The sequence below is a fragment of the Procambarus clarkii genome, chromosome 1 (assembly GCF_040958095.1).
Source record: "Procambarus clarkii isolate CNS0578487 chromosome 1, FALCON_Pclarkii_2.0, whole genome shotgun sequence".
NCBI classification, from domain to species: Eukaryota; Metazoa; Arthropoda; class Malacostraca; order Decapoda; family Cambaridae; genus Procambarus; species Procambarus clarkii.
In genome coordinates, this window is record NC_091150.1 from 44,862,607 (window position 1) to 44,887,602 (window position 24,996).

Consider the following 24,996-nt stretch of genomic DNA (forward strand, 5'->3'; position numbering starts at 1 on the left):
TTGCTTGTTTTAGTTTGGGAGTTTTGCCTATCTGTTGGGGTTTTAGTTGCAATTTTTACCGTGTAGGTCTTGTTTTTTTACACCTACCTTTCTGGGTGCCAGACCCCAGTCGATGGCAGACATGGAATGCTTCCAAATACATCGGGGTTTTCATAGGCCATTGCTCCTAGTGCCTTTCTGAGGGGGGCCATGTTCTGGCTCATGGTCCCTGGTAGGCAAGAACTCCAGTCGACTGATGCCACAGTCTAAACATACACATCAGCCCGGTAAGTCCCGGGAAGCTGTTGAGACTCCAACAGCCTACAGAAAAAAGACTGCTTGAATAGACACAGAAGAAACATGATGAAGAGAGACTAAGAAGCAAGAAAAGCACCAGGGAATGTCATATTGCTGCCACAATGAAAGACAGGTGGGATACTTTATCAACCACCCAGCCACCTGCGGACTGTGCAAATGGTGGTAAACTTGAGTCAAACTTCAGATACATAGATCAGCAGAGAAGGTTAAACAAGCAAGGTACATTAGCAGGCTGATCTGCTGAAAGTGCCAAATCCAAGGAAAAACACCTGGAGTTCAGACACCAGGCCAGAAGAGCCAGAAACTAAGGCCGAGACAGCCACAATGGAGCCAGAAGATCACCCTGCCTAAATACATCTCCAACCTGGACCACATCCAGAACAACATAACCATGAGGTGGGTGGGAGGAAGAGATAAGGGGAACCCCCACCTCAACTAATCCTGCCGAAAGGCATCCACTGTGAGAGCCTCAAGATTGGGGAACACAGCCGCATAATAGGGAAGCTGCTGATTCCATGCCAATGTGAAGAGATCCTCTGCAGGGATACCCAACATCTCAAAAGAGCCAACAGAAAGATGAATCGTTGAGGGATATTTTATCTATAGGAATGGAACAGAAATGAGATAAAACATCCACAAGAATGTTAGACACACCCAACATGGGAACCACATGGAAAACTATACCCTGAGAAGCCAGAAGCTGAGTTACACAAAGTGTTCCTCTCCAACGGGAAAACCGATGTGACCTCCCATGATTCAGCAAATGATCCACTGGGGAGCAGTCAGAATGGAGTCAGAACAGAGCCCAGAGGAAGATGAACCCTCCAAAAGATATGTAACACTTTCATAAATTTGCATGCCCAAAGAAATTAACCCCACTAACAACCCAGGGAGGCACTGCGAGTGCTGGTCACAAAACTCCAGCCCAGAGCTCAGGCATACATGAACACAGGGAGGTGAGGGAGGAAGGTACCACCGGAACCAAACCTCGATAAGTCCAAAAAGGAAGCCAGTAAAGCAAGAGTTAACAAAGTGCAAACAAAGCCAAAACCCAATGATCCTGGCAGCAGTGAAACAGAACAGATGACTCGGTGCAATGCCTGGTGCCAAACCGCACTCTGGGGGGAAACACCATGCAAGCAAAGCTCCCACACAACTTCTCGACCAACCAAGCCACCTAGGCTGGATCAACTTCATATGGCGACACCACTGCAGGCAGAGCAGAGCCACAGGAGGCAAGGAAGAGAACTGACCAGGAACCCCAAAGTCAAACCAACCAGGTCTGAATCCAGAAAATAACCAACTAAGACTTCCACCAGCCTAGCAGGAACTCGAACCTAGCAGGTTCAGAAAGAACCAGAAGGCTTGCCACTGCACAGAGAGCTGGGAGCCCAAACAAGTCAATCATCTAAAATACAAAAATACATAAACCCTTATAAAAGAACCCAACCCATCCACAAACAACTAAAGAGGAAGAAGTACCATGCCAGGATGCATCCATAAGATCCAGGGACACCACCCCAGGAATCTGCTTGTAAACATAGGCAAACCAAAGTGAGTGTTCATGTGGAAGTGAATGAATGTGCATAAATCCAAGAGGCTGTAAATGAATTGCAGGTCTGCTGAGACCACATGGTGAATAGGAAATAACTGGAGACCGAATCGAAGAGCGACGGGGAACACAATCGAGCCTGAACCCAACCACATCTCGATGGCTGCACTGGGCCAAGAGGCGGACAACCAACCTATCAAATCAAAGTTGTTCGGCTGTTTCGGGTGTTGTTTTCTGTGAACATTTGCAGCTGTCCATATGGTTTGGCTTACTTCCCGGATATTTTCTTGGTGATGGCGATTATAAAAATCTTTTGCTCCCTGTGCCTCTGTGAGGGGAAGCCAAGTTATGGCTCTGGTCCCTGGTAGGCCATGTAGGACACCCATAGCTGATGCAACTCAGTAGGGAGGAGTGAACTTAGGCAAGATAGCTTTAGGAAGTCACCAAAGGCTCCTAACATTACATATTTCTGAAGGCTCCTTCAAAAATTAACAAAACATCACTATGCCAATAAATAAATATGAAACTCTCCTTATTTATGCAAAGCAAAAGCTTTAAAAACCTACTTACCTATCTTTTCTACACTCTGGCAGTTCATTACCTCTAGAAACTTAACTACCTGAATGGTATGATCCCATGTGTATCATTCTCAAGACATTCTAAAAGTCCCTAAAGTGTCAGTCAATAAGTAATTATCAAAAGCCACCAAGCCTGAATCCAAAGTATTAAAGACATCTCTTTAATATTAATTGGTTTTAGGATTGATTTCATGATGTTCCAAAGCAAAAAATGTTCAGTATTGGTAGCAAACAGAAACCTTGATCAGCCTTGTTCAACCTAGCTATGTGATCCACCTGCAGCAGTCTTATAAATGGCCTTAGTTTCCAAATATGGTGTATTAGATCAATTAAATACCCAGCTTTACATGGCTAACGGAGGATTTCTAAATAAAAAAAATTGTGTACAGTTGTATCAATCCTGAGAAATGTTAATAAATATATATACAATGAATATATAGACATAATTAGCAATTTATAAAAATCAACAATAATAAATGTAAATATTGTTGAAGCCCAATACTGTACAATATTCACTAAAATTATTCCACTGAATAATGTGCATTAATCACATCACTGCTGTGCATCAAAAGAGTATAGTATAAAAAAATAGTGCATTGCATTTCACGAGTATACTTTTTCTTTTTATTATGATGTGTACTTCAATAGATTACAAATATCTTTCCTCTAATTCATGCTAGGTATGGAATGACATGTTCATATTACTACTTTTCCCTGGGCTCAGAGCTTTGGCACAGTTTGGAAATGACTTAAATAATACGAAACTAACCTCCAAGTCAAATGGTTCATAATACAGTAGACAGTGGGTAATTCACAGTACTTATAATTCATGAGATACCCTGTTTACTTTTTATGTTAACTTAGTAATTGTATTTTTAATTTACCTTCAGATGTAAAATAATCTTACTTTTGTTAATAATCATTTGTACAATATACATATACTGAAGTACTTAACTGGCATATGTTTCAGCCATGCCTCAAGTCTTGAAGCTGGTTGATGTGCTTATGTTTTTTAGCCAAACTATAAGGTTTTGTTTGCCTTTAATGTGAAGGTTTATTCAACTCTCCATATTACAACGTGGTTATAAGAAAGAACGAGTTCAATGCTGCTAATATAAAGAATACCACAAGCAACTGATAAGGTGCAGGTTTTACCTGTCATGTGCTGGTGGAACCCTCAGAAAAAAAGCCGAGATTGGCATGCAATTGCTTCGAGGATGATTTCATGTTTTGTTTAGAGCTCCTTAAAGCAATTGCATGCCAATTTCAGTTTTCCATCTATGGAGTCCTTGTCCTTACCCTGCTGACAAGACCACCAACTATAAGGCATGGTCAGAGATAGGGATGTTGATCCCAGAATCAACACAAGGTAAGATAAACCCTTGCTGCCCACAGTTGAACCCACAGATGCTGTTTCCAAGCTATCCGTTCAGCTTCTTCGAGACATGGTGACAGACTTTTATGTACCTTGTTGTTCCTGCCTTGTAGGTTATGTTATGTCATCTTCAGAAGAACTTCCACTAAACAGGTTCAAGGCTTGTGATCCACTGCAATAAAGCAGAAGCCAACTTGGGCATCTGGATATAGAGCTGCCTTGTCCCATCATCACGAGTAAGAGCAGGATTAAGCAACAACACTATTAATAGCAACACAGGAAGAACCCCCGCACTCCAAAGACCTAAAAAAACCAAGCTTGCCCCCTTATAAATTGACAGCGTGCCCGACAGCTGAGAGGACAGCGCTTCGGATTCGTAGTTCTGAGGTCCCGGGTTCGATCCCCGGTGGAGGCGGAAACAAAGGGTAGATTTTCTTTTACCCTGATGCACCTGTTCACCTAGCAGTAAATAGGTACCTGGTAGTTAGAAAGCTGCTACGGGCTGCTTCCTGGGGATGTGTAACAAAAAGGAGGCCTGGTCGAGGACTGGGCCGCGGGGACGCTAAGCCCCGAAATCATCTCAAGATAACCTCAAAAAAATTCAACTCAAGGGCTCAAGTTTCTTAGAAGAGGTACTCCATGTCCAAGGAAAACTATATTCTCTGTTAGCCAGGACAAAACTTGGACCTAATACCACAACCAGGAAACAGAAAATTAATTAAACTCCATTAAGTTCAAAATCGAGTTCAGAGGCAGAGTCAAAATTACAAAAACTGAAGCAAGTCCCATCCAGTCCAACCTGAGAAAAATCGAGACAGCAGACACTTGTATAGAGAGGGATAGGAGAAGGATAAGGCAATCTAAGCTCTAAAACGCATCTGCGAGCTAAGCAGGTATCCAACTCACCCGGGTTTGGTGAATGCAATCCATCATCAGGCCGCTCAAACTCCTCCTCAAAGAAAAGTGAAGGATATGCTACATATTTGCAAATGGCAGGCAGATGACTGAAACAGCCAGTATTGCAAGGCACAAACCTAAACACAGGACACAGACTGCTACACACGATGGCAGAGTCTGACCAACACAAAAGTTAAGTCATCAAAAAGCACACACTCAGAGCTGCAACAACAACTTTATCAAACAGGCAAAATGCCAGAAGCAAGAAGAAGAAGAATGATCATCAGTATTTAAATATACTAAACTACTTCCTGGAAAGCTGAAAGTAGCAAAGTCTGGCTCTGAATTGGGTGGAGGATCCATCTCAAAATGATGTAAACAAACCGCATGGTAGCAATAGATATTAGCTGCCCAGACTGTTACACAAATGGCCAGATGTACCAGATCCAAAGTAAGCCCTGGCATACAAAAGAAGTTCCAGCACAAAGCCAAAGCAAGCCAAAAGCCTAGGAACATGCAATGTGGGTGGTATTAAACACAATGTTACTGTCCTAAGCCACCCACTTGCCTTCCCAGCAATTATCAGTTTTTCTAATAAATTAGCCCTTTAATTTATGGTAAGCTAGTTTCTCTTACTCTGGTTGCTTACCCTTGTTGCTGGTTGCTCTTACCCTTGTCTCTTACCCTGGTTGCTGGTTGCTTACCCTTGCAGCCTGGTTGATCAGTCCAGCAACAAGGAGGCCTGGTCGACAACCGGGCCGCGAGGACGCTAAGCCCCGGAAGCACCTCAAGGTAACCTCAAGGTACCCTTCCCTGATGTATCATTACAATTGTCAGCCATCTTTGTTCTTAGTTTTGATAGTTATGACTAGCAAAGTAAAGTGAAAATGCTTGAGTAATTAGAGGTCAGACAATGTTTTCACACAGGACAATATCATTTCATGGAAATGGCTCCGATTCCCATAAAAAGTTTGGAAATAAAGAATGGCAAAACATTCCAGACAATCAGCTTCCAGCTGAAGCACTGTGCACTGGAATCCAAGAAAGGCTTAAAGAAGTACAGTATTCACATTTAAAGAAACATAAAACCAACATGTAATTATGAAGAAATTCCTTCAGTGTAAACAAATCAACTTTGCACTTAAGCTGAAAGTAAACTGCTTCTAAAACTGGGTGGCAAAGAGCCTCAGACTCACTATACGGTATTGCAAATTCTAATTACAGTATTTCAAATACACCAGTTCAATTGAGACTACCATTCCTAGGTCATGATGAAATAAGATCTGCAATTTATTTACCTCTTGTTGAAATGAAGACATCACGAGAAAATCCAAAGAATTACTGCTGTTAGATACAAGAACACAAGACGAAAGGAAACTGCAAAAAATCTATTGGCACATAAAAAGCAGCCTCTATTTATATCCAACTTTGTAACTTATTCCACAAATCAACACCCTCGTTTCCAAACCAGTATTTACCAAATTTGCGCAAGAGAAAATAGCTAAGGACGTGAATGGTGTAGAAGTACTTTATGTCTGTGGATATAACTCATGACTTCAGTAAACATGATCAACTTTCCATTAATCTTTGATATGTTGATAAAAACGTTGGAGACTTAGCCTGTTAGACTTATCATGTTTTGCCTAGGACTACTGACCGTTCCAAGGATGCAACCCTACAACAGTTGTCCAACTCTTGGATCCTTATTTATTGCTAGGTGAACAGAACCATTAGGTGAACAGAACATGCCCAAATGTCTGCATCCCACAGAAATCAATCCAGTATCTTTCAGATGTGAACTGACTGTGCTAACCAATGGAGTACTGGACCCATCACATAGTACATGCAGAGAATAGGACAGAAATTGGCCAGTTCATACACTGAAAGAAGTTTTTGATAAATACAAGCTTTAAGTGGTCAATATTCAAGGACATGGTTATGATGGATGCTCTACCATGTCCAGATGATACTAAGGAGTTCACATCCAAGGTCCTAAGATCTGAATCTCGTGATTGTTGGCACCTAATTATAAGTTGAGAATGAAGCCAATTGTATTGCGAGACCCTGAAAAGGACTTTGAAGTCATTGAGGTTTTTCATGATGTCAAAACATTTAATGACTGTGTGTTTAGAGCAGGTAATTACTACCTGCTCTAAACACACAATCGTCAAATGTTTTGATATCATGAAAACCTCAATGACTTCAATGTCCTTTATTGAGTCTCACAATACAATTGGCTTCATTCTCAATTCATAATTAATTAGTGATCTCGGGTTTGATTCACAAAGAATGTTTCTTTCACCTAAATGTCTCTCTTCACTGTTGCAGAGTCCAGCTAGTACTCTCTTCTCCCGAATGATAAGAGTCATACTCCCCCCCCCCTTATATATATCTAAAAGAAGCCTAGTTATTTTATAACTCTTGAAGGGAGGCAAGATGCCACAAAGTGAGGACATTTGTGTTTTAAGTTCGAATGGGGAAGAGGCGAGAGAGCAGCTCCGCCTTAAAATGGCAGTTCAACTTGGGAGGGAGGGAGGAGGTTCTCCTCCAGAGGATTTTGATGCCGGGTTTGCAAGAGGGACGTGATTGGTCAGTGGCAAGGGCTTGGCCAGACTGACCATTCGGAAACACCCCGGGTGTGATATGGTGTGATATGGTGTGATGTCAAGCGCCCCTGGGTGGGCATGGGAGATCCGGTGGCCCTAGCCACCAGGACCGAGGGCCAGCAGGTTTGTCGCTCGACGTTACCTAGCTTTGGAGAGAGTTGAGCTTCCAGAGGGATGAATTCTTGAGAAGTTCTCAAGAGATAGAGAGTAGGAGCTTTCAGTCAACTTCCGAGGAAGTGTAGAGGAGCTTGTCAGTTAAAGAGGTTCAATGATAGTGAAGCTAGAGTTTGTCTTGAGAGGCAGAGCTGGAGGTTCGAGGTGCAACCCGTGGGCCATTCTGAAGTGAGGAGCTGCACAGAGAAACTCTGGTGGCGGAGTCCTGGTTCAGTGTAGCAGTGACAACAATTCCTGGGGAGTGAGCAATTGTACTATATGCCTCTATAGTAGATGAGAAGAGGACCAGTATCCTTATGTGAGGACATCAGGGAGGGTAGGCAACATCCACTACCTCCTAGCTGACCAAGAGAGAAACCCATTGGTAGGTAGCAGCCTACCTGTCTGAGGAGACCAACCGAGGCACTACTGAGGGAGGAACCAACGGAGAGGAGACCTACCTCAGAAGCATAGTCCTGGATGGAGTGTCAACTTCCCACCATGTTCTGCAGAGACTACAGCATCCATGAGAGATTATTAAGGTAGATAAATTTGCCCTCCCATTCCCCGTTGTTAGGAAATGTGTATTAAATATTAAGAGTATGAGGCAAGAATTAATATGAGGAAAAAGGCCCTTTTATTGTGATTTTGGACAGTGAAATTTTAAGTTATTCATTCCAGAAAGTGATTCTAGTTTATCTACTCATTATGTATGAAGAGTCAAGGTATACTTATATTACTTAAGGAAGTTTCAAGTGGCCTAATGTACTAGAAAACGGTTAGCGAAAAAGATAGCCTCGCATATGATAATCTACAGACTGTTGGAGTGTTGGCATATCGTTAATGACATATATGGGAGTGTTATCTTGAGGTTATCTCGAGATAATTTCGGGGCTTAGCGTCCCCGCGGCCCGGTCCTCGACCAGGCCTCCTTTTTGCTACACCCCCATCCCCAGAAGCAGCCCGTAACAGCTGTCTAGCTCCCAGGTACCTATTTACTGCTAGGTAACAGGGGCATCAGGGTGAAAGAAACATTTTGCTCATTTGTCTCCGCCTCCACCGGGGATCGAACTTGGAACCTCAGTACCACGAACCCGAAGCGCTGACCACTCAGCTGTCAGGTGCCCTTAAACTTTACAGTTAAAGTTTAAATCATCTCTAAAGCCCTTTTACAGATGGCAACAGTGTATTGCCATCTGTAAAATAAGTGAGATATTTTCAGACTGTTACTGTGTAGCTTTAATTTTAGTAAACTGTAAATAATTTTAGTATGATATTTACTTCCTCTCCTTCATTTCTCTGTATGTTTGTCTGAAGTTTACTGAACGCCAAACAATATTGAACAAGTGGCAGACTGGAACAAATATACCACTGCGACAAGAAGAATTTATCTGGTCTAAGGTGAGTACAGGTCAGATTGACGACCTTGAAATCATGTTACTTTTGTGGTGGGCAAACTGGCTGAGAAAGTCTAATTCTTTGTGTCTATAGGCACTGCAGATGAAGAAATGGGAGCAGTCGGCTTACCTTACTTGCCACGGGGGTAAGGCTGGATTCAAGGAATTCTAACCCCATGGGCGACTATGGTGCTCCCCCCTGGGTGGACAGTGGCACCGAGAGAGGGTGAGTAAGACTCGAGAGGAGTGCTAGTGTGTGAGAATGCTGCGGCACTGGTGGACTGCCATAAGTTACATACTCTAGGCTCCTGCCACATCAAGTAGTAAATGGGTCCCTGTGAGTTAGGCAGCTGTTGGGCGATTGCATGCTTGGTAAGGTCAGTACTTCAACCTAGAGGGGATCTTGATACAAACTTGAAGGATGCACAGTATATATATAGACTTCCTTTCTCTGACAATGGGAATTAAAGTGACGTATAATATTTAAAGCATTCCATGAGCATATAAAGTCTGGATCAGTACAGAAACTACCTTCTTGAGGACAAAAGAGTCTTCATTCAATGTCAGCATTATAATCTTCTAATGTTAATAGCTGCTTAATTCTGGTGGAAAACCTTGTAGGTGTTGTGAAAACATTTATGAAAATTAGGCAAGATGTCAACTATGGTTGCAAAAAGCGTGGTGAATCTACATCTTTGCTTAAGTCAATTGATTTTAAATTATGTTTGACATTGATGAATACAACAGATCTTTTGAAATTCTTTAGCATCATTTCCAACAATTAAAAAACTTAATCATTTAGCACAGCAGCAGCAGCAGCAATTCAGACACCTGCTCCAATTTCTGAAATAAGTGACAGGAGATAAGAAGAGCAGCTTGAAAACTATTCGACACAACAGAACAATGGCTGATTTAATTACAGTAGTAGGAAATTCACAGACAGGAATTTCCAAAAGAATTTCTAGTTTTCAGTAAGTCACTGATGACTTGAGACAGAAGCCTAGAGGCAGACCGAGACTTTGGTGACTAGAGGCAGACTGAAACATCGGTGACTAGAGGCAGACTGAAACATCGGTGACTAGAGGCAGACTGAAACATCGGTGACTAGAGGCAGACTGAAACATCGGTGACTAGAGGCAGACTGAAACATCGGTGACTAGAGGCAGACTGAAACATCGGTGACTAGAGGCAGACTGAAACATCGGTGACTAGAGGCAGACTGAAACATCGGTGACTAGAGGCAGACTGAAACATCAGTGACTAGAGGCAGACTGAAACATCAGTGACTAGAGGCAGACTGAAACATCAGTGACTAGAGGCAGACTGAAACATCAGTGACTAGAGGCAGACTGAAACATCGGTGACTAGAGGCAGACTGAAACATCGGTGACTAGAGGCAGACAAAAAACCAGCATTGAATGTAATGAAACACCATTTTCTGGGTGAGACCCAGAGGCTCCCTGGAGCTATACCATTCTGATGTGTATATATTAGACCATGACAACAGTCAATCGAAGGAGTTCTAGGCCCACTGGGGACCAGAGCCAGAACCTGGCCTGGTTCAGAACATCAAGAGAGGAACGAGGAGCAACGGCCTAAAGACACCCCCCATGTAATTGGAAGCAGTCTTTGTCTGCCATCTACCAGGTCAGACACCCAGAAAAGTGGTAATTCCAAAACTACTGCTGGTCAAAAATTGTGAACCGAAAGCCAAACTAGCAAGCAGAACTCCCCAAGCAAAAATAAGCAAACAAGCATGATGTCATCACAACCGCCGCACATCTGTCTGCGCAACCTCCCCTCCCCAGGAGGGGGACGGGTGGGCCCCAGACCTCCACACCAGCTACTCTCCTCAGTTCAGAGGCTGAATATCAAAAACGCAAAAAAAAAAAAGGCCGACCGGAGGGAGGGAGGGATGCCGGGAAGCCTCCGGGTCTCACCCAGAAAATGGCGTTTCATTACATTCAACGCTGGTTTTCTGTGGAGAGCCTCTTTGGCTCTAGCTACCTAACCAAAGATAAAGAAAAGGGACTTACCGTGGAGGCAGCCGTCATTTGCTCCTTAACTCGAAGTAGAGGCAACTGGCTGCAACCTGCGACCCAAGGCTACACACGCCTGAGAAGGGCCAAGAACATTAACGAGGTACTGTGTGTCCTGGACGCAGTTTGACCTTCAAAAGCCCAGTGCCCAAATATCAGCCCAGGACATATTACCTAAAACAGCAGACAAAGCCACGAACTTACGAATGTCGTGGGCATGGGGGATGGACTGCAGGCTAGCTGGACTGAATAATCCTGCAGATGACCTGGGAGACCCACATCCCGGAACAGGGAAGAAGAGAAACATGGGTCCACCCAAAGTGCGTCCCCTGCCACTTCGGCCGTAACACACAAATAACGGCAAAGAGCCGTAACCAGACACAAAACATGATGCCCCCCCCCTGGTCAAATCAACCAAGCATCAACAATCCAATGACCCCTTCGGAAAGCAACACTCATTCTTCGCCTGAAAAGGAGACGGCTGGAAACGAACAAAACGACCATCAGGACCGAAAGAGCAGAAACCCCTGTACTGGAGTAGAGCATGAAGCTTCATGTCCCGACCCCCAGAGGCCAATGCCAACAGGAAAGGAGCCTTAGAAAAAGTCCTGAACCAAGGGGGCCACCACAAACCAAGGAGAAGGGAGAAAAAAAAGAGCACCTGGTCCAACGACCAGAACGGCTCAGGCGGCGCATGAGCAGACCGGAGGTGAAACAACGCCCGAGAAAGCTTGTGGAATGGAGCAGAAGTGACATCCACCCGAAATGCAAGTTGCAGCAGCTCCGCCATGGCCGCACGATATGAGGCGACAGTATTTGGCATAAGATGACGGTCCTGAAACAACCAAGAGAGAAAAGAAAAAAAAAAAACAGAAATCAGAGACAATCTTCGAAGAGAAAAAGTGCCGAAAGCACCGCCAGAAAATTTCATACTGCCGACGAGACGAAATTCGCAGGTGGGACACCATCAACAAAGTCACCTGATCACCATACAAGTCGTGATAAACCTATATAAAAAAAAGACCAGACACAAAAAGTGGAGAAGATCAAACCAGCCACGTACTGGTTTGAGGCGGAGCTGCAGGAAGACCCTTGGGTTCGAACATCGAGCAAGAAGCTCCTGAAACCAGGGGCTGGGCCGGCCACCAAGTGGCCAACAGGACTACTGTTCCCTAGTAAGTCTCCAAGCAAGCAAGGACCCAGAGCAACAACCGAACCGGTGGGAAGAGGTACAGGTAACCCCACCTCGAAAAGTCTTGCCGAAAGGCATCAAACCCCAATGGCCTCACAGTCTGGGAAGGGCCCCACATACACTGGAAGATGCCTCATCCATGCCGATGCAAAGAGATCCACTTCCAGGCGCCTATACATCCGGCAGAGCCAATTGAATGAGTCGGCATTGACTATCCATTCCGTGGAGAGGGGAATGAACCGAGACAGGCCAGGACATTTGACACCCCTTGAACGTGAACTGCCAGGAGAGCCACACCTTGAGAACTCAGCAGACGAGTCACCCAAAGCGTCCAGCCCCAAAGGCCAAGGATGCATCGAACCCCCGCGGTACAGACAATGAACCGCAGGGGAGCAGTCCGAATAGAGCTGGATCGTTGCTCCATGAGTGACACGAACCCTCTGAACTGAATGCCACACCGCCGCAAACTCCAAAAAGCTGTGAATCCGATGGCAGGACAGATCCCACTGACCCTGGCCGACCTGGTGAGCACTAGCCACAAAACCCCAGCCGAGAGACGAGGCATCCATGAACACATTGAGCAAGGGCTCGGGGAAGCACCACGGCACAGAACCCCGAAAACCCAGAGAGGAGGCTGGCAAAGCAGCAGCCGACACGAGGCTTCCGGGATCCAAACCAGCGATCGTGAGAGCGGCGGAAGGGATGTCTCCGAAGAAACTAGAACAGCCGCCAAAGCCAGAACCAATCCGACGGGTAGACCAACACGGCAAAGTTCAGACCCCCCCGCACAGCCTCTCTAACAACCAACGTGTGACCCAGGTGCCTTCCAAAAACAGTTTTAGGCAGGACTGGAGCCTCAACAATACCTCAGGGAGTAGAAACAAGGAAGTGGTCCGAGAGTCCCACACAAGATCCAGCCAAGTCCGAACCCGAGAGGGAACCAAATGGGACTTCCTCCAGTTCACCAAGAACCGGAACCCGACAAGCTGGAAAAGAACCAAATCTCTGGCGAGCAGACACACGGACTGACTTAAAGTCCAGACCAACTAGTCGTCGAGGTAAGCCAGAATCTGAACCCCTAACTGACGCATATGGGTCACCAAGACCCGAGTAAGACCCGTGTCATGAGAACACGAAAGGTGCCAGATTCAAGCTGAATGGAAGGCAACGAAAACGGTAAGCCTGTGGCGGCCTACAACAATACTGAGCCAGTCCCTGAACCCCAGATAAATTACAACATGCCAATACACATCCTGGGGTCAAGAGACATCATCCAAGCACCTGCCGCCAAAAGTAGCCGGACCCAAGCCGAGTGGTCATCCGAAAGGAGGGGCAAACGACCCAGGGGTTTAGATGCGATAAGCCCAGAATGAAAAGCAGAACTGCACAGTCCTAATTTGGAACTGAAAAAAGGCAGGAAACCCACCTGAGGGATGCCGTCAATTCGACCACACTCAAGCGAACCCACTTCAAGATTAACCGACAGTGCGCAGTGGATGAGGCCCGCCCTGCCAGCCCAGATACTCCCAAAGGAGGAGGAACTACCCAACTCCACTAACCGTGGGACCAGGTGAGAGCAAACAGCGGGAGCTTTTCCCCCTATTGCCCGGTCAACGGGGTGAACTGCGAAAGGGCTAACGAACCTTACGAGAGCCCGGCCGATGCTCCGAGCAAACACTGCGTCGACCAGATGCTGGCGGCTCCGCAGCAGGAGCCGGCCCTGAATCTGGCACTATTGGCTTATGACGACTGAAGGAACTCTGAGCCCTGGCACGACCCTTCCGGGTAGGACCACTACGCTCCCCCAGAGAACAAACAAGTCTGGCATAGGCCGGCAACTAGACGAAGCCGCCTGCAGAAAATGCACCACCGCAGACTCTGCAAACAGCAATAGACAAAAAGGGGACGTAAATCTAAGAGCCAGGACCCAAGCAGATTCCAAAGAGTGGACAGGCATCACTTGTCAGCACGCAAGGCGAGAAGCAAAGAACAGAGACACCGCCTCCTTCCGAATCGGAGCATACAACCTCAACAATGCAGCCGATGCCCGAGCTGCCGAGGCAAGCACACTAGACACCAGCCCGGAATCCATCTCCTCTACATCCTCCTCGAACCAGTCCAAAGACAGCTCCAGCAGGGAAAAGAAATGCAAGATCAAAGCCAAATGCCCAAGAGCGCGCAATCATTTGGCATCCACCAGGGACGCCAAACGGGAGGGAACCTGCCCCTGGCCGATATCACAAGGAAGCACAGGGGCGAACAAGCAAGCACTGAGGTTCTCAAAATGAACGTTCAGGCGTCCAAGTCCGACAGAACGAATGCCAAACCCTTAACGAACAGAAAGGGTAGTCTGCCAACCAGGAAGACTCTGGCACCTCGTAACACACCCAGTAAAGAAAAAGAGGAGCCAAAGTTAAAAGAAGGGTCCATAATTGAGGCGTAATCCGGGTCTCGCAAGATGTAAGCCACAAAGGCCTCCAGCACCTCCCTCTGTGGAATGCGTGAAGCCGAAAACCTCTGGAAGGAGGGAACCCAGGAACCCAAGGAAACCCGGAACCAAACCCGGCGAAGTCGCACTCATAACAAACTTGTACAGGGAGGGGGAACAAGAAAAACCTACCCCCCCTGTAACCACAAGCCCCATGCCAAGGGTACCAACACCCAAATGGGGTCAAATGGGGCCCAAGCCCTCCCCAAGTCAACTCCTCAGCCATGAGGTGGGGGGGCCCATCAACCATGAAGGGGGCGGGGGGCATCAACCATGAAGGGGGCGGGGGGCATCAACCATGAAGGGGGGGGGGGCCATCAACCATGAAGGGGAGGCCATCAACCATGAAGGGGGGGGGCCATCAACCATGAAGGGGGGGGCATCAACCATAAGGGGGGGGAAGTCAAATATGAAGGGGGGGAAGGGAAGTCAACCATGAAGGGGGGGGTCAACTACGAGGGGTGGGGGGGGAGTCAACTACAAGGGGGGGGGGAGTCAACTACGAGGGGTGGGGAGTGATATAAGGGGAACCCCACCTCAACCAGTCCCGCCGAAAGGCATCCACAGTGAGAGCCTCAAGATTGGGGAACACAGCCACATAATAGGGAAGCTGCCGATTCTATGCCAATGTGAAAAGATCCTCTGCAGGGCTACCCCAACATCTCACAGAGCCAACAGAAGATGGAATTGCTGAGGGACATTCTATCTATATATAGGAATAGGACAGAAATGAGATAAAACATCCACAAGAATGTTAGACACACCCAACATGGGAACCACATGGAAAACCAAACCCTGAGAAGCCAGAAGCTGAGTTACACAAAGTGTTCTTCTCCAACGAGAAAACCAATGTGACCTCCCATGATTCAGCAAATGATCCACTGGGGAGCAGTCAAAATGGAGTCAGAACAGAGCCCAGAGGAAGATGAACCGTCCAAAGGGCATGTAACATGTAACAACCCTCCAAAGGGCATGTAAAAACAAAAGTAAATTTGCATGCATAAACTTGCATGCCCAAAAAAGTTAACCCCACTAACAACCCAGGGAGGCACTGCGAGTACTGGTCACAAAACTCCAGCCCAGAGCTCAGGCATACATGAACACAGGGAGGTGAGGGAGGAAGGCACCACCGGAACCAAACCTCGATAAGCCCAAAAAGGAAGCCAGTAAAGCAAGAGTTAACAAAGGGCAAACAAAGCCAAAACCCAATGATTCCTGGCAGCAGTGAAACAGGCAGAACCAGATGACTCGGTGCAATGCCTGGTGCCAAACCGCACTCTGGGAGGAAAACACCATGCAAGCAAAGCTCCCACACAACTCCTCAACCAACCCCAAGCCACCTAGGCTGGACCAACTTCATATGGTGACACCACTGCAGGCAGAGCAGAGCCACAGGAGGCAAGTTAGAGAACTGACCAAGAACCCCAAAGTCAACCCAACCAGGTTCGAACCCAGAAAATAACCAACTAAGACTTCCACCAGCCTAGCAGGTTCAGAAAGAACCAGAACCCTGGCTTGCCACTGTACAGATAGCTGGTAGCCCAAACAAGTCAATCTTCGAAAACACAATAGGTGCTTTTTGTTTTTGGGAGTGCTGGAGGCCTTTGCAGCTTACCTCCTGCAAGACCCGGATTATAAAAGGCCCGTGCCAAGGGTACCAACACCCAAACGGGGTCAAACGGGGCCCAAGCCCCCCCCTCAAGTCAAAATCCTCCCCAACCCTGGGGTTCTCCAGGTCAGGACCCGGAGCCTGGAGAACTAGCAGAAGGAACAGGCTCGAATGCCTCCGCCACTGATCCGGAAGGGGCAATCCTCGAAGCCGCCCAAGTCTTACCACCAAGCAACAAAGTGGGACAGCTGCGGGGCATCTGGAAAGGCAATCAACCTTGCACATTGCAGCAACCTACACCGTGCATGCAACGCTGAAGCTGCCTGCACCCGAATATCAATATCAGTGGACTGGGTGAAAAGGTGTACAAGCAAGGAACACCACTCGCAGGACCCTGGGACAAAGGTGTCACTGACCCAACAGGCAGCATGGCAGAGGCAAAGACGGTGAGTGTCATCCTGATACAAGGGAACAGAGCAATCTTCAAACCTGCACAAAGCGAGGTGGGACTCAGAAATCTCCTCCATCGGACCACTGAATCCCAATGGGGGGTTCCCTGACTGCTAAGGGAAGTCCAGGTGTGGTACTGCTAACCGGTTATCTCAGAGATACCAAGCAAACTAAAAGCTGTACCCCTGCGACATATGCAAGCACGGGGACCTAGTGGAAGGCCACCAAAATCATATAAGTGGTCCTACCACCACACAATGCCAATCCCCACGAGGCAAGACAAAACGAAAACAAAAGAAAACCCCGCAAAAGCACCCCATCTCCAGGTGAACAGAACCGGTTGCTATGTGTATATCAGACAGCAGCACAGTACCCAGCCCCAGTACACAGTGCCCCAGCCAGCAAGGAAAGTACCAACTACTCAAGGGCAAACAGGAGTAAGAACCACCACAGCTGAATCCCAAGGGCAGGCAATCACCGAGCAGCAACAGAACCTCGCAGAGGTAGTTCCCGAACGGCTCAGGGAAGATAATCCTAGACCGCCGCAGGGGTACTACTTACAGAGCACCTAGGGAAGGTGGCTCTAGATGCATGCAGCTCCAGTACTCGAGTGTTACTCCTGGCTCGCATACCACCAACACAGCAACAACACCGCTAAGCAGCACTGCGCAAAGAGTGCTGACGACCGTTACCAACAAAACAGCCTTCTGAACTGAGGAGAGTGGCCGGCATGGAGGTCTAGGACTCCCTCCCCCTCGTTCCCCTCCCGGGGAGGGAGAAGGTTGCACAGACGGATGCGCTAGCGGTTGGGGTGACATCATGCTTGTTTGTTTTTAACTGGGGAGTTCTGCTTGCTAGTTTGGCTTTTGGTTGACAATTTTTGACCAGCAGTAGTTTGTTTTGGAATTCCTACCCTTCTGGGTGCCTGACCTGGTAGATGGCAAACAAAGACTGATTCCAATTACATGGGGTGTCTTTAGGCCATTGCTCCTCGTGCCACTTTTGAGGGGGCCAGGTCCTGGCTCTGATCCCCTGGTAGGCATAGAACTCCTTCGATTGACTGTTGCCACAGTCTAACATATACACATCAGCCCGGTATATCTCCGGGGAGCCGAAGAGGCTCTCCACAGAAAGTAGCATTATACAGTACTATAAACAAAACAAAATGAGGGAAAGAAGTGAGTTTAAGATTTTAGAAATGTGTGTTTTTCCCTTTTAAGTTGTGAAGTTTAAGTCACATACATCACCAGTAACCATACTCTATGAAATACACCGTGTCTACTGTACCAAGGTACCAGGATTCCCCATCAAACAGACCGAGTACAAAAAATAGCCATAATTACTTGAAACATACCTGATATAAATGAGGCTTATAAAACATTACCTACAGTACTGTGTGTATCCCTCTTCTGTGGGCATTCTAGAGAAACCATAATATATCATGAGTCCATTTTCTCTCATGTATCATTACAAGTTGGCTATTCAGTTACTTTAACTGGCATGCCACTGAATCTTTACAAAAATACAGTACCAACTTCAGTAAAACATCTAAATCTCAATCACCCATGTATTAAATCATCACCGCTGTCAAGGATTTCACACTAACTTGGAAAATATTCACTTCAGGCAGAATAAATAACACTTTGTACTTAACCCGAAACATTACAAGATGGTCATTATCTCATTCTCTAACCACAAATTTTAGTTCAATTCCTACTTTAATATAACTTACATAATTCAATATGGCATACACAGTGTAAATGAGGTACAGAGTATAACCTAAAGGCTAGGCTTACATCACTGAATTTCTTACTATGCTGATTATCTCTAAATTTAAAATTAAGTGCACCTTTGACACAATATTTATATGGCATTTTGTATTTCTCACATTGGTAGAGTAGTTGAATTTTTACCTCCATTGGCACACAAGACTTAGCAGTCCATTATACTGTTGGGAACCTGAGAATTTTTTTTAACAAATATCACATATTATAAAACCATATAATGAGGAACCTTTACACGATTCCCTCTAAATACAAAATAGTTAATACAGGTAATATTTCAAAGTCTGCAAAAATCATGAAGAAAAATGCAGCAGGCAGCAACATTTGTTATGGCTTAAAATACATGGAATGTTTACAAGCAAAATACATATCCTATTCTGCAAAACTCTGAGGTACAAAACTCTTAATTTATTTGACCTCTAAATATTCATATAATACACCAGCTACATTTGCCCATGCCCTTGAATTGATGAGTGCACACCATTGGGTTTATACCAGAAGTACTCCTCTGTACATATAATAACCTCACAATTTGTACTAGATTAAACCATATATACTGGCATTGGAATGTCCTCATCTATTAGATAGATGAAACCAATTTTGGTTCTACAAAAATTTTGGCACTACAAATAAAACCAAACAATAGCCCAATCTAGAGCAGAACCAAGCAAGGCGGGGTAGCAGCTGCAAAGCCTCCTGCTACAGTCCCATACAATGATAACTTGCAGTATCTACTTAAGGATTTTCTATGGAACTTTCTACAAAGAGTAAAGATTTGACTAAGAGGATTCTGAAATTGAGAAAAGGTGGAAATTGTCAATGAGTACTTCACTTAAATATGCACTAGAAAGATATTAAGAATTATGGAAGATGCACAAGGTTTGGCAAAAGATTGGCAACTGGGTTTCATTGTGAAGCCACAACATAATCAGTAGCGTCAGACTTGGTTGTAAGCTCAAAACCCATTACCATCTCATCCATAAACAAGACACTGATAATAACAGGCAAGTATTCCAAGGCTGCTCACTGATTATGATGCAGATTCCAAAATAAATCTACATGACCTTATATGAACCTGACAATAAATTAATTTTTTTACACCAGCTTCACTAGAGGGTCTCATGAATGACAGGATGCAGTAGGACCATGTGTTCAGCACCCTTGATCGGCAGTCGGAAGATGCTGTAATGCTGGATCATGTGGGGAACTGAGGAGAATTGCTTGGTGCCTCTTCCTAACATATACTGGCCAGTCTTACAGTCAAACTGTATTCGAAGGTGCATATATCCACGAGCAGACCTGTAGGGTACAGAAAGATTAAATATGTCTTTTCAGACACCAAATAAATTTAGACACTATACCATAAAAATAAAAATAATTGTTTTTTCCATGTGTCTTGAGCCCATGTAAACACATTGAAAGTGGCTTGTCACTACAAGTCCTTTAAGAATCTTCCCAAAATGCCAGTACTGTATGAGCTCGATTATCCAAAGCCCGCTGAACTGAGTATTTGGATTATCCAGCCAAAATCGCATCCAGATAATTTTCTGCCAAAATTCACCATATCTGGACAGAAATCCAGATTACCGGAGTTTTGACCAGATAATGCAGACTGGTAAGAAGTAAAGTCTGGATAATTTTCTGGCAAAACTTCGCCATATCTGGACAGAAAATATGGATAACCAGAAATTAGGTTATGTAAATTTTCAAGAACTACACATTTAAAACAAGAAGTCAAAATACAAGAAGATAAGCTGAAGTTTCCCTTTTAAATTATATTTTTTACTTAATTTGTGTGGAAATCCAAATTATGTTGCCTGTTGAACAAAAAATTGCAAAAATGGTCATTTTTGGACTTTCCCTGTAAGAATTCTGCTTATCCGTATGTCAATGAGGGGACTTTCCCATATAGTTCAGATAAGTGAGCATTGACAGTACTCAAATTCTCCTACAACTACCATCTGCAAAATGATGCATAACTTACTTTAAACCAAGAGAGTACTCATGGCGTGAGATATCAAGAGAGCGCACCAGGTAGCTGCCTTCAGAACAAGATCTTAGTGTAGCCTCTGCTTCTGTTCTGCTCAGTGCACCATGATACCAGCTGTAAGATAAGGGTTCAATAACAAATCCTAATGTTAATGTGTGTTGTGTCTACATCTTAAATGCATGAAATTTTCTACAATATAAAATGCCACAAAGTTGCAACACAGTTGCATTTCTAATTATCCATCTTTATGTTACTCCATTCCTACTTAAATTTGACTAAATATTTTAAAAACCAGCATTGAATGTAATGAAATGCCATTTTCTGGGTGAGTCCCGATGGCTCCCCGATGCTGCAATACTGATATAGTGCATATTACTAGGTGCCATCAGTCGCAAAGTTCTTTTAGGCCTACCGAAACTACGAGCCTGAACCTGGACCCTTCTAATGAGGTGCAGAGAGCAGTGGCACTGATAAAATTATCAATGAATTTTAATCATGCCGGCCATCACTGGGGAAGTACCCACAAAGTCAAAAAAACAAACCACTGCTGGTTGTAAAAATTATTAAGAGCTCAAAATTGCTAAAAGAACTCCCCTAAAATATAAACAAACTATGGCAAACTCGTGAAACTAGCACTAGCTCATTTGCTTACCTCCTTCCTACCCTCCTTGTTTGAGGGGAAGAGTGAGGCAGACTAAGTCAGACAGATGCTCAACCCTCTGTTCTATGAAGGAAAAATCTACCCCGATTTCCTGATGGAGTCGGGAGTGGTTTTATACCCAGTGGCTCCCTTATACCCTCTAGATAAGGGAACCACAGGGGCTCACCCAGAAATTGGCATATATTACATTCAACACTGGTTTTCTGGGTTAAGCCCCCCATGTGACTCCCTGAAGCTACCTACCCACGGAGAAAAAAAAAGAAGAGGACTTACCATGGAGGAGGGAGCACAGCACGTATCACAACGAAGAAGAAAACATATGACCCAAGGCCACAAAAGGGTAACGAGAAGGAGGAACACCGACCAGATACTTGCCTACCAGGACCCTGTTTGACCGCCAAAACCCGTGCACCTGAATATTGGCAAAATAACCTACACGCGTGGGGTTCATGGATCGAGACCCATATAGCTCAGGTGAATGGAGCGTTTATTTCCACGGAAGTATGGATGACAATTTATATTAGCAAACGCAGCCAAAAGAGCAGGCAAGTTTCTGAATGTCATAGGCACAAGGGTAGACCGCAGGCTGACTAAACTTACCACTGTGGATGACCTGAGAAACACGAGAACTGGAACAGAGGACCAGGAAACCTGAATCAACCCACAACGAGTCCACTGAAGCAGAAGTTGTGGCACGAAGGTAGTGGTGCAAAGCCATCACTGGACAGAGCACATGATGCACCCCCCCAGCCAAACCAACCTAGCATCCACCACCAAACGACCCCTTAGGAAGCCAAGTGACTCATTCTTCGCCAAAAAACCAGCGTTGAATGTAATGAAACGGCATTTTCTGGGTGAGCCCCGGAGGCTCCCTGGAGCTTATCAGGCTAATGTATGTTATATTAGATCGGGACATTAGCTAAGGAGATCAGACCTACCAGGGACCAGTGCCAGAACCTGGCCCCTTCAGAGAGGTTTCAGGGAGCAATGGTCCTGGAAAACCCCCTTGTCGTTGGGGTTTTCCTTATCTGCCATCGACAAGGGTTAGCACCCAGAAAGGTAGGCATAACAAAACAAACCCCACATGGTAAAAAACTAAAACAAAAAACTGAACAGAGGTAGAAACTCCCTACAATCCCAAGGAAACAAGCAAACATCACACTTTACTGCCGTGCCGATTGTCCGCCAAGCCCTCCCCGCCCAAAGAGGGGGAGGGGAGAGCCCCGGACCTACCGCACCGGCTGCCTAGCATCAGTTCGGAAGCTAAGCTTCAACCAACGTGAAAAAAACTGCTGACAGGTGGGAGGGAGGGTTGCCAGGGAGCCTCCAGGGATCACCTAGAAAATGGCGTTTCATTACATTCAATGCTGGTTTCCTGTGGGGAGCCCCTATGGCTCCCTGGAGCTTCATACCCAAAGAGAAGGAAAAGAAAGGGCTGACCGGGAGGCGGCCGCCACAAACTCCGCAACACGAAACCGAGACAACAGGCTGCAACCTGTGACCCAAGGCAACAAGAATGCACTGGAGCAGATGCGCATAAAGAATGGGCGGCCAAAAAACTGTGCGACCCTCAAATCCCTGCACCCAAAATGAGCCCTAGACATCACCAACACAGCAGCAAAAGCTGCAAATGTCCGAACAGCACGGGTGCAAAGACAGACCGCAGGCTGGAAGACTTAAAAACTCTGTGGACGACCTGGGAGACCCGAGCCCTGAAATAGGGAATGAGAGGAACCGGATCAACCCAAAGCGCATCCCCAGACACGGTACGCAGGTAACGGCAAAAAAAAAACACACAACCGGACAACACAGGACGCACCCCCGGCCAAACCAATCAAGCATCAATAACCCAAGAACCCCTCCGGAAAGCAGCCATCTCGACCGTCGCCAGAAGGACAGGATAAAGGCTGCAAACGTACAAACCTACCACCAGTACCAATGAGCAGAAACCTGAACCGAAGGGGCTACCACAAACTGAGAAGATAAGAAGGCACCCTGATCAAGGACCACGATGGCTCAGGCGACGCATGAGCAGGCCGGAGGTGAAACAAAACACAAGAAAGCGTACGAAACAGGGGCAGATGTGACATCCACCCCGAACGCAAGCCGGAGTAGCTCCACCAGCTCCGGCTGGCGGAGCCGGCGCTGCCGGCTGCACGCCAAGCGCTGCGGCTGCTCCGCCAGCGCTGCACAAAATGAGGCGACAGTAAGACACAAAAAAACTGTAGTCCTGAAAACCCAAGAAAGGACATGACAACCCGATGTGAAAGAGAAGACAACCTACAAAGAGCAAGAAAACATGCATAGAAACACCAGGAACATCATATTGTCGCCGAGACGAAGCTCGCAGGTGGGACACCATCAACAAAGCAACCTATCACCACAGAGATGGTGACACCCGGGTCAAAATACCAGATGCAAATAGCCGAGGAGAACGCCGAACCAGTCACGTACAGGACCGGTCCGACCTGCCGAAAGAGACGGAGCCTGCGGGAAAACGCCCCGGGTTCGGACACCTATCAAGCAGCGTCCGAAAATAAAGCTGGGCCACCCACCATGGGACCATAAAGACTACTCTCGTGGGAATGGGCACCAACCGAGCCAGAACCCGAAGCAACAGCTGGACCGGGAGAAGAGGAACAGGTAACCCCCCACCTCGACAAGTCCTGCCGAAAGGCATCCTTTCTGCTAACTGGTCTACCAAACAATTTTCTAAGAACTGAACCCCGATGCGTATACACTCATGGGAACCTAGCAGAGGGAACCACCGGGAGAAGGAAGGGACTCAGTACACAGGGGGACAAGAACCAAGGCAGACCCCCACCAGGCAGACAAACAAAATGAAAAAGAAAACCCCGCAAGAGGACAACGTACCCAGGCAGAACAGAGCCAGCCGCTATGATTGGTGAAAGCAAGCTGTGCAGTACCCTGCGCCCCTACCAGTGCAAACTGCCCCCTACCCAAAGGCGAACAAGGGAGACAGAACACCCTAGCACACAAAGGGCGGCCAAAAACCAAGCAGTAAACTGCCTAGCAGAGGCAGAATCCAAGGAACTTGTGGAAGGTGGCCCCAAGGGCAGTATTTAAAGGGCACCTAGGGAAGGAAACCCTAGGCGCATGTAGCCTGAGTACTGGAGAGTCACTCCCGGGTCATGCACCACCTACCTTACCTTGAGGTTATCTTGAGGTGCTTCCGGGGCTTAGCGTCCCCGCGGCCTGGTCGTCGACCAGGCCTCCTGGTTGCTGGACTGATCAACCAGGCTGTTAGACGCGGCTGCTCGCAGCCTGACGTATGAGTCACAGCCTGGTTGATCAGGTATCCTTTGGAGGTGCTTATCCAGTTCTCTCTTGAACACTGTGAGGGATCTGCCAGTTATGCCCCTTATGTGTAGTGGAAGCGTGTTGAACAGTCTCAGGCCTCTGATATTGATAGAGTTCACTCTCAAAGTACCTGTTGCACCTCTGCTTTTCAACTGGGGTATTCTGCAAATCCTGCCATGTCTTCTGGTCTCATGTGATGTTATTTCTGTGTGCAGGATTGGGACCAGCCCCTCAATTATTTTCCACGTGTAAATTATTATGTATCTCTCCCGCCTGCGCTCAAGGGAGTACAGATTTAGGCTCTTTAGTCGGTCCCAGTAATTTAGATATTTTACTGAGTGGATTCTAGCAGTAAAGGATCTCTGCACGCTCTCACCTAGAAGACAGTCACCACACTCTAGGTACAATGCTGAAACAACCGCTGGAGCCAGAGCACACGACCTCCGCCTCTAGCATCAGCCTTAGAACTGATGGGTGGATAGCCGGTGCGGGGGTCTGGGGCTCCCCCTTGCCCCTTCCCCCTCCCGGGGAGGGGAGAGCTGCGCAGACAGCGGCGTGGCGACAGCATGCTCGTTTACTAGTTTCTTTTTGGGGAGTTCTATCCACT

The 24,996-nt window shown here is 46.4% G+C and overlaps 1 protein-coding gene across 3 annotated transcripts in view; it reads right to left on the reverse strand.

The window, feature by feature from the left end:
* Window positions 1–16,559: 16,559 nt before the first annotated feature.
* Window positions 16,560–24,996, reverse strand: part of LOC123754447 (heavyweight) — a 78,622-nt gene continuing 70,185 nt past the window's right edge. For all 3 annotated transcript variants that reach the window (XM_069303238.1, XM_069303296.1, XM_069303179.1), the window contains 2 exons: window positions 20,402–20,521; window positions 16,560–19,716 (listed from right to left, as the gene is read on the reverse strand). In XM_069303238.1, coding sequence (XP_069159339.1) covers window positions 19,527–19,716; window positions 20,402–20,521 — 310 coding nt within the window. In that variant the 3' untranslated portion in view covers window positions 16,560–19,526. The remainder of the gene's footprint in view (window positions 19,717–20,401; window positions 20,522–24,996) is intronic.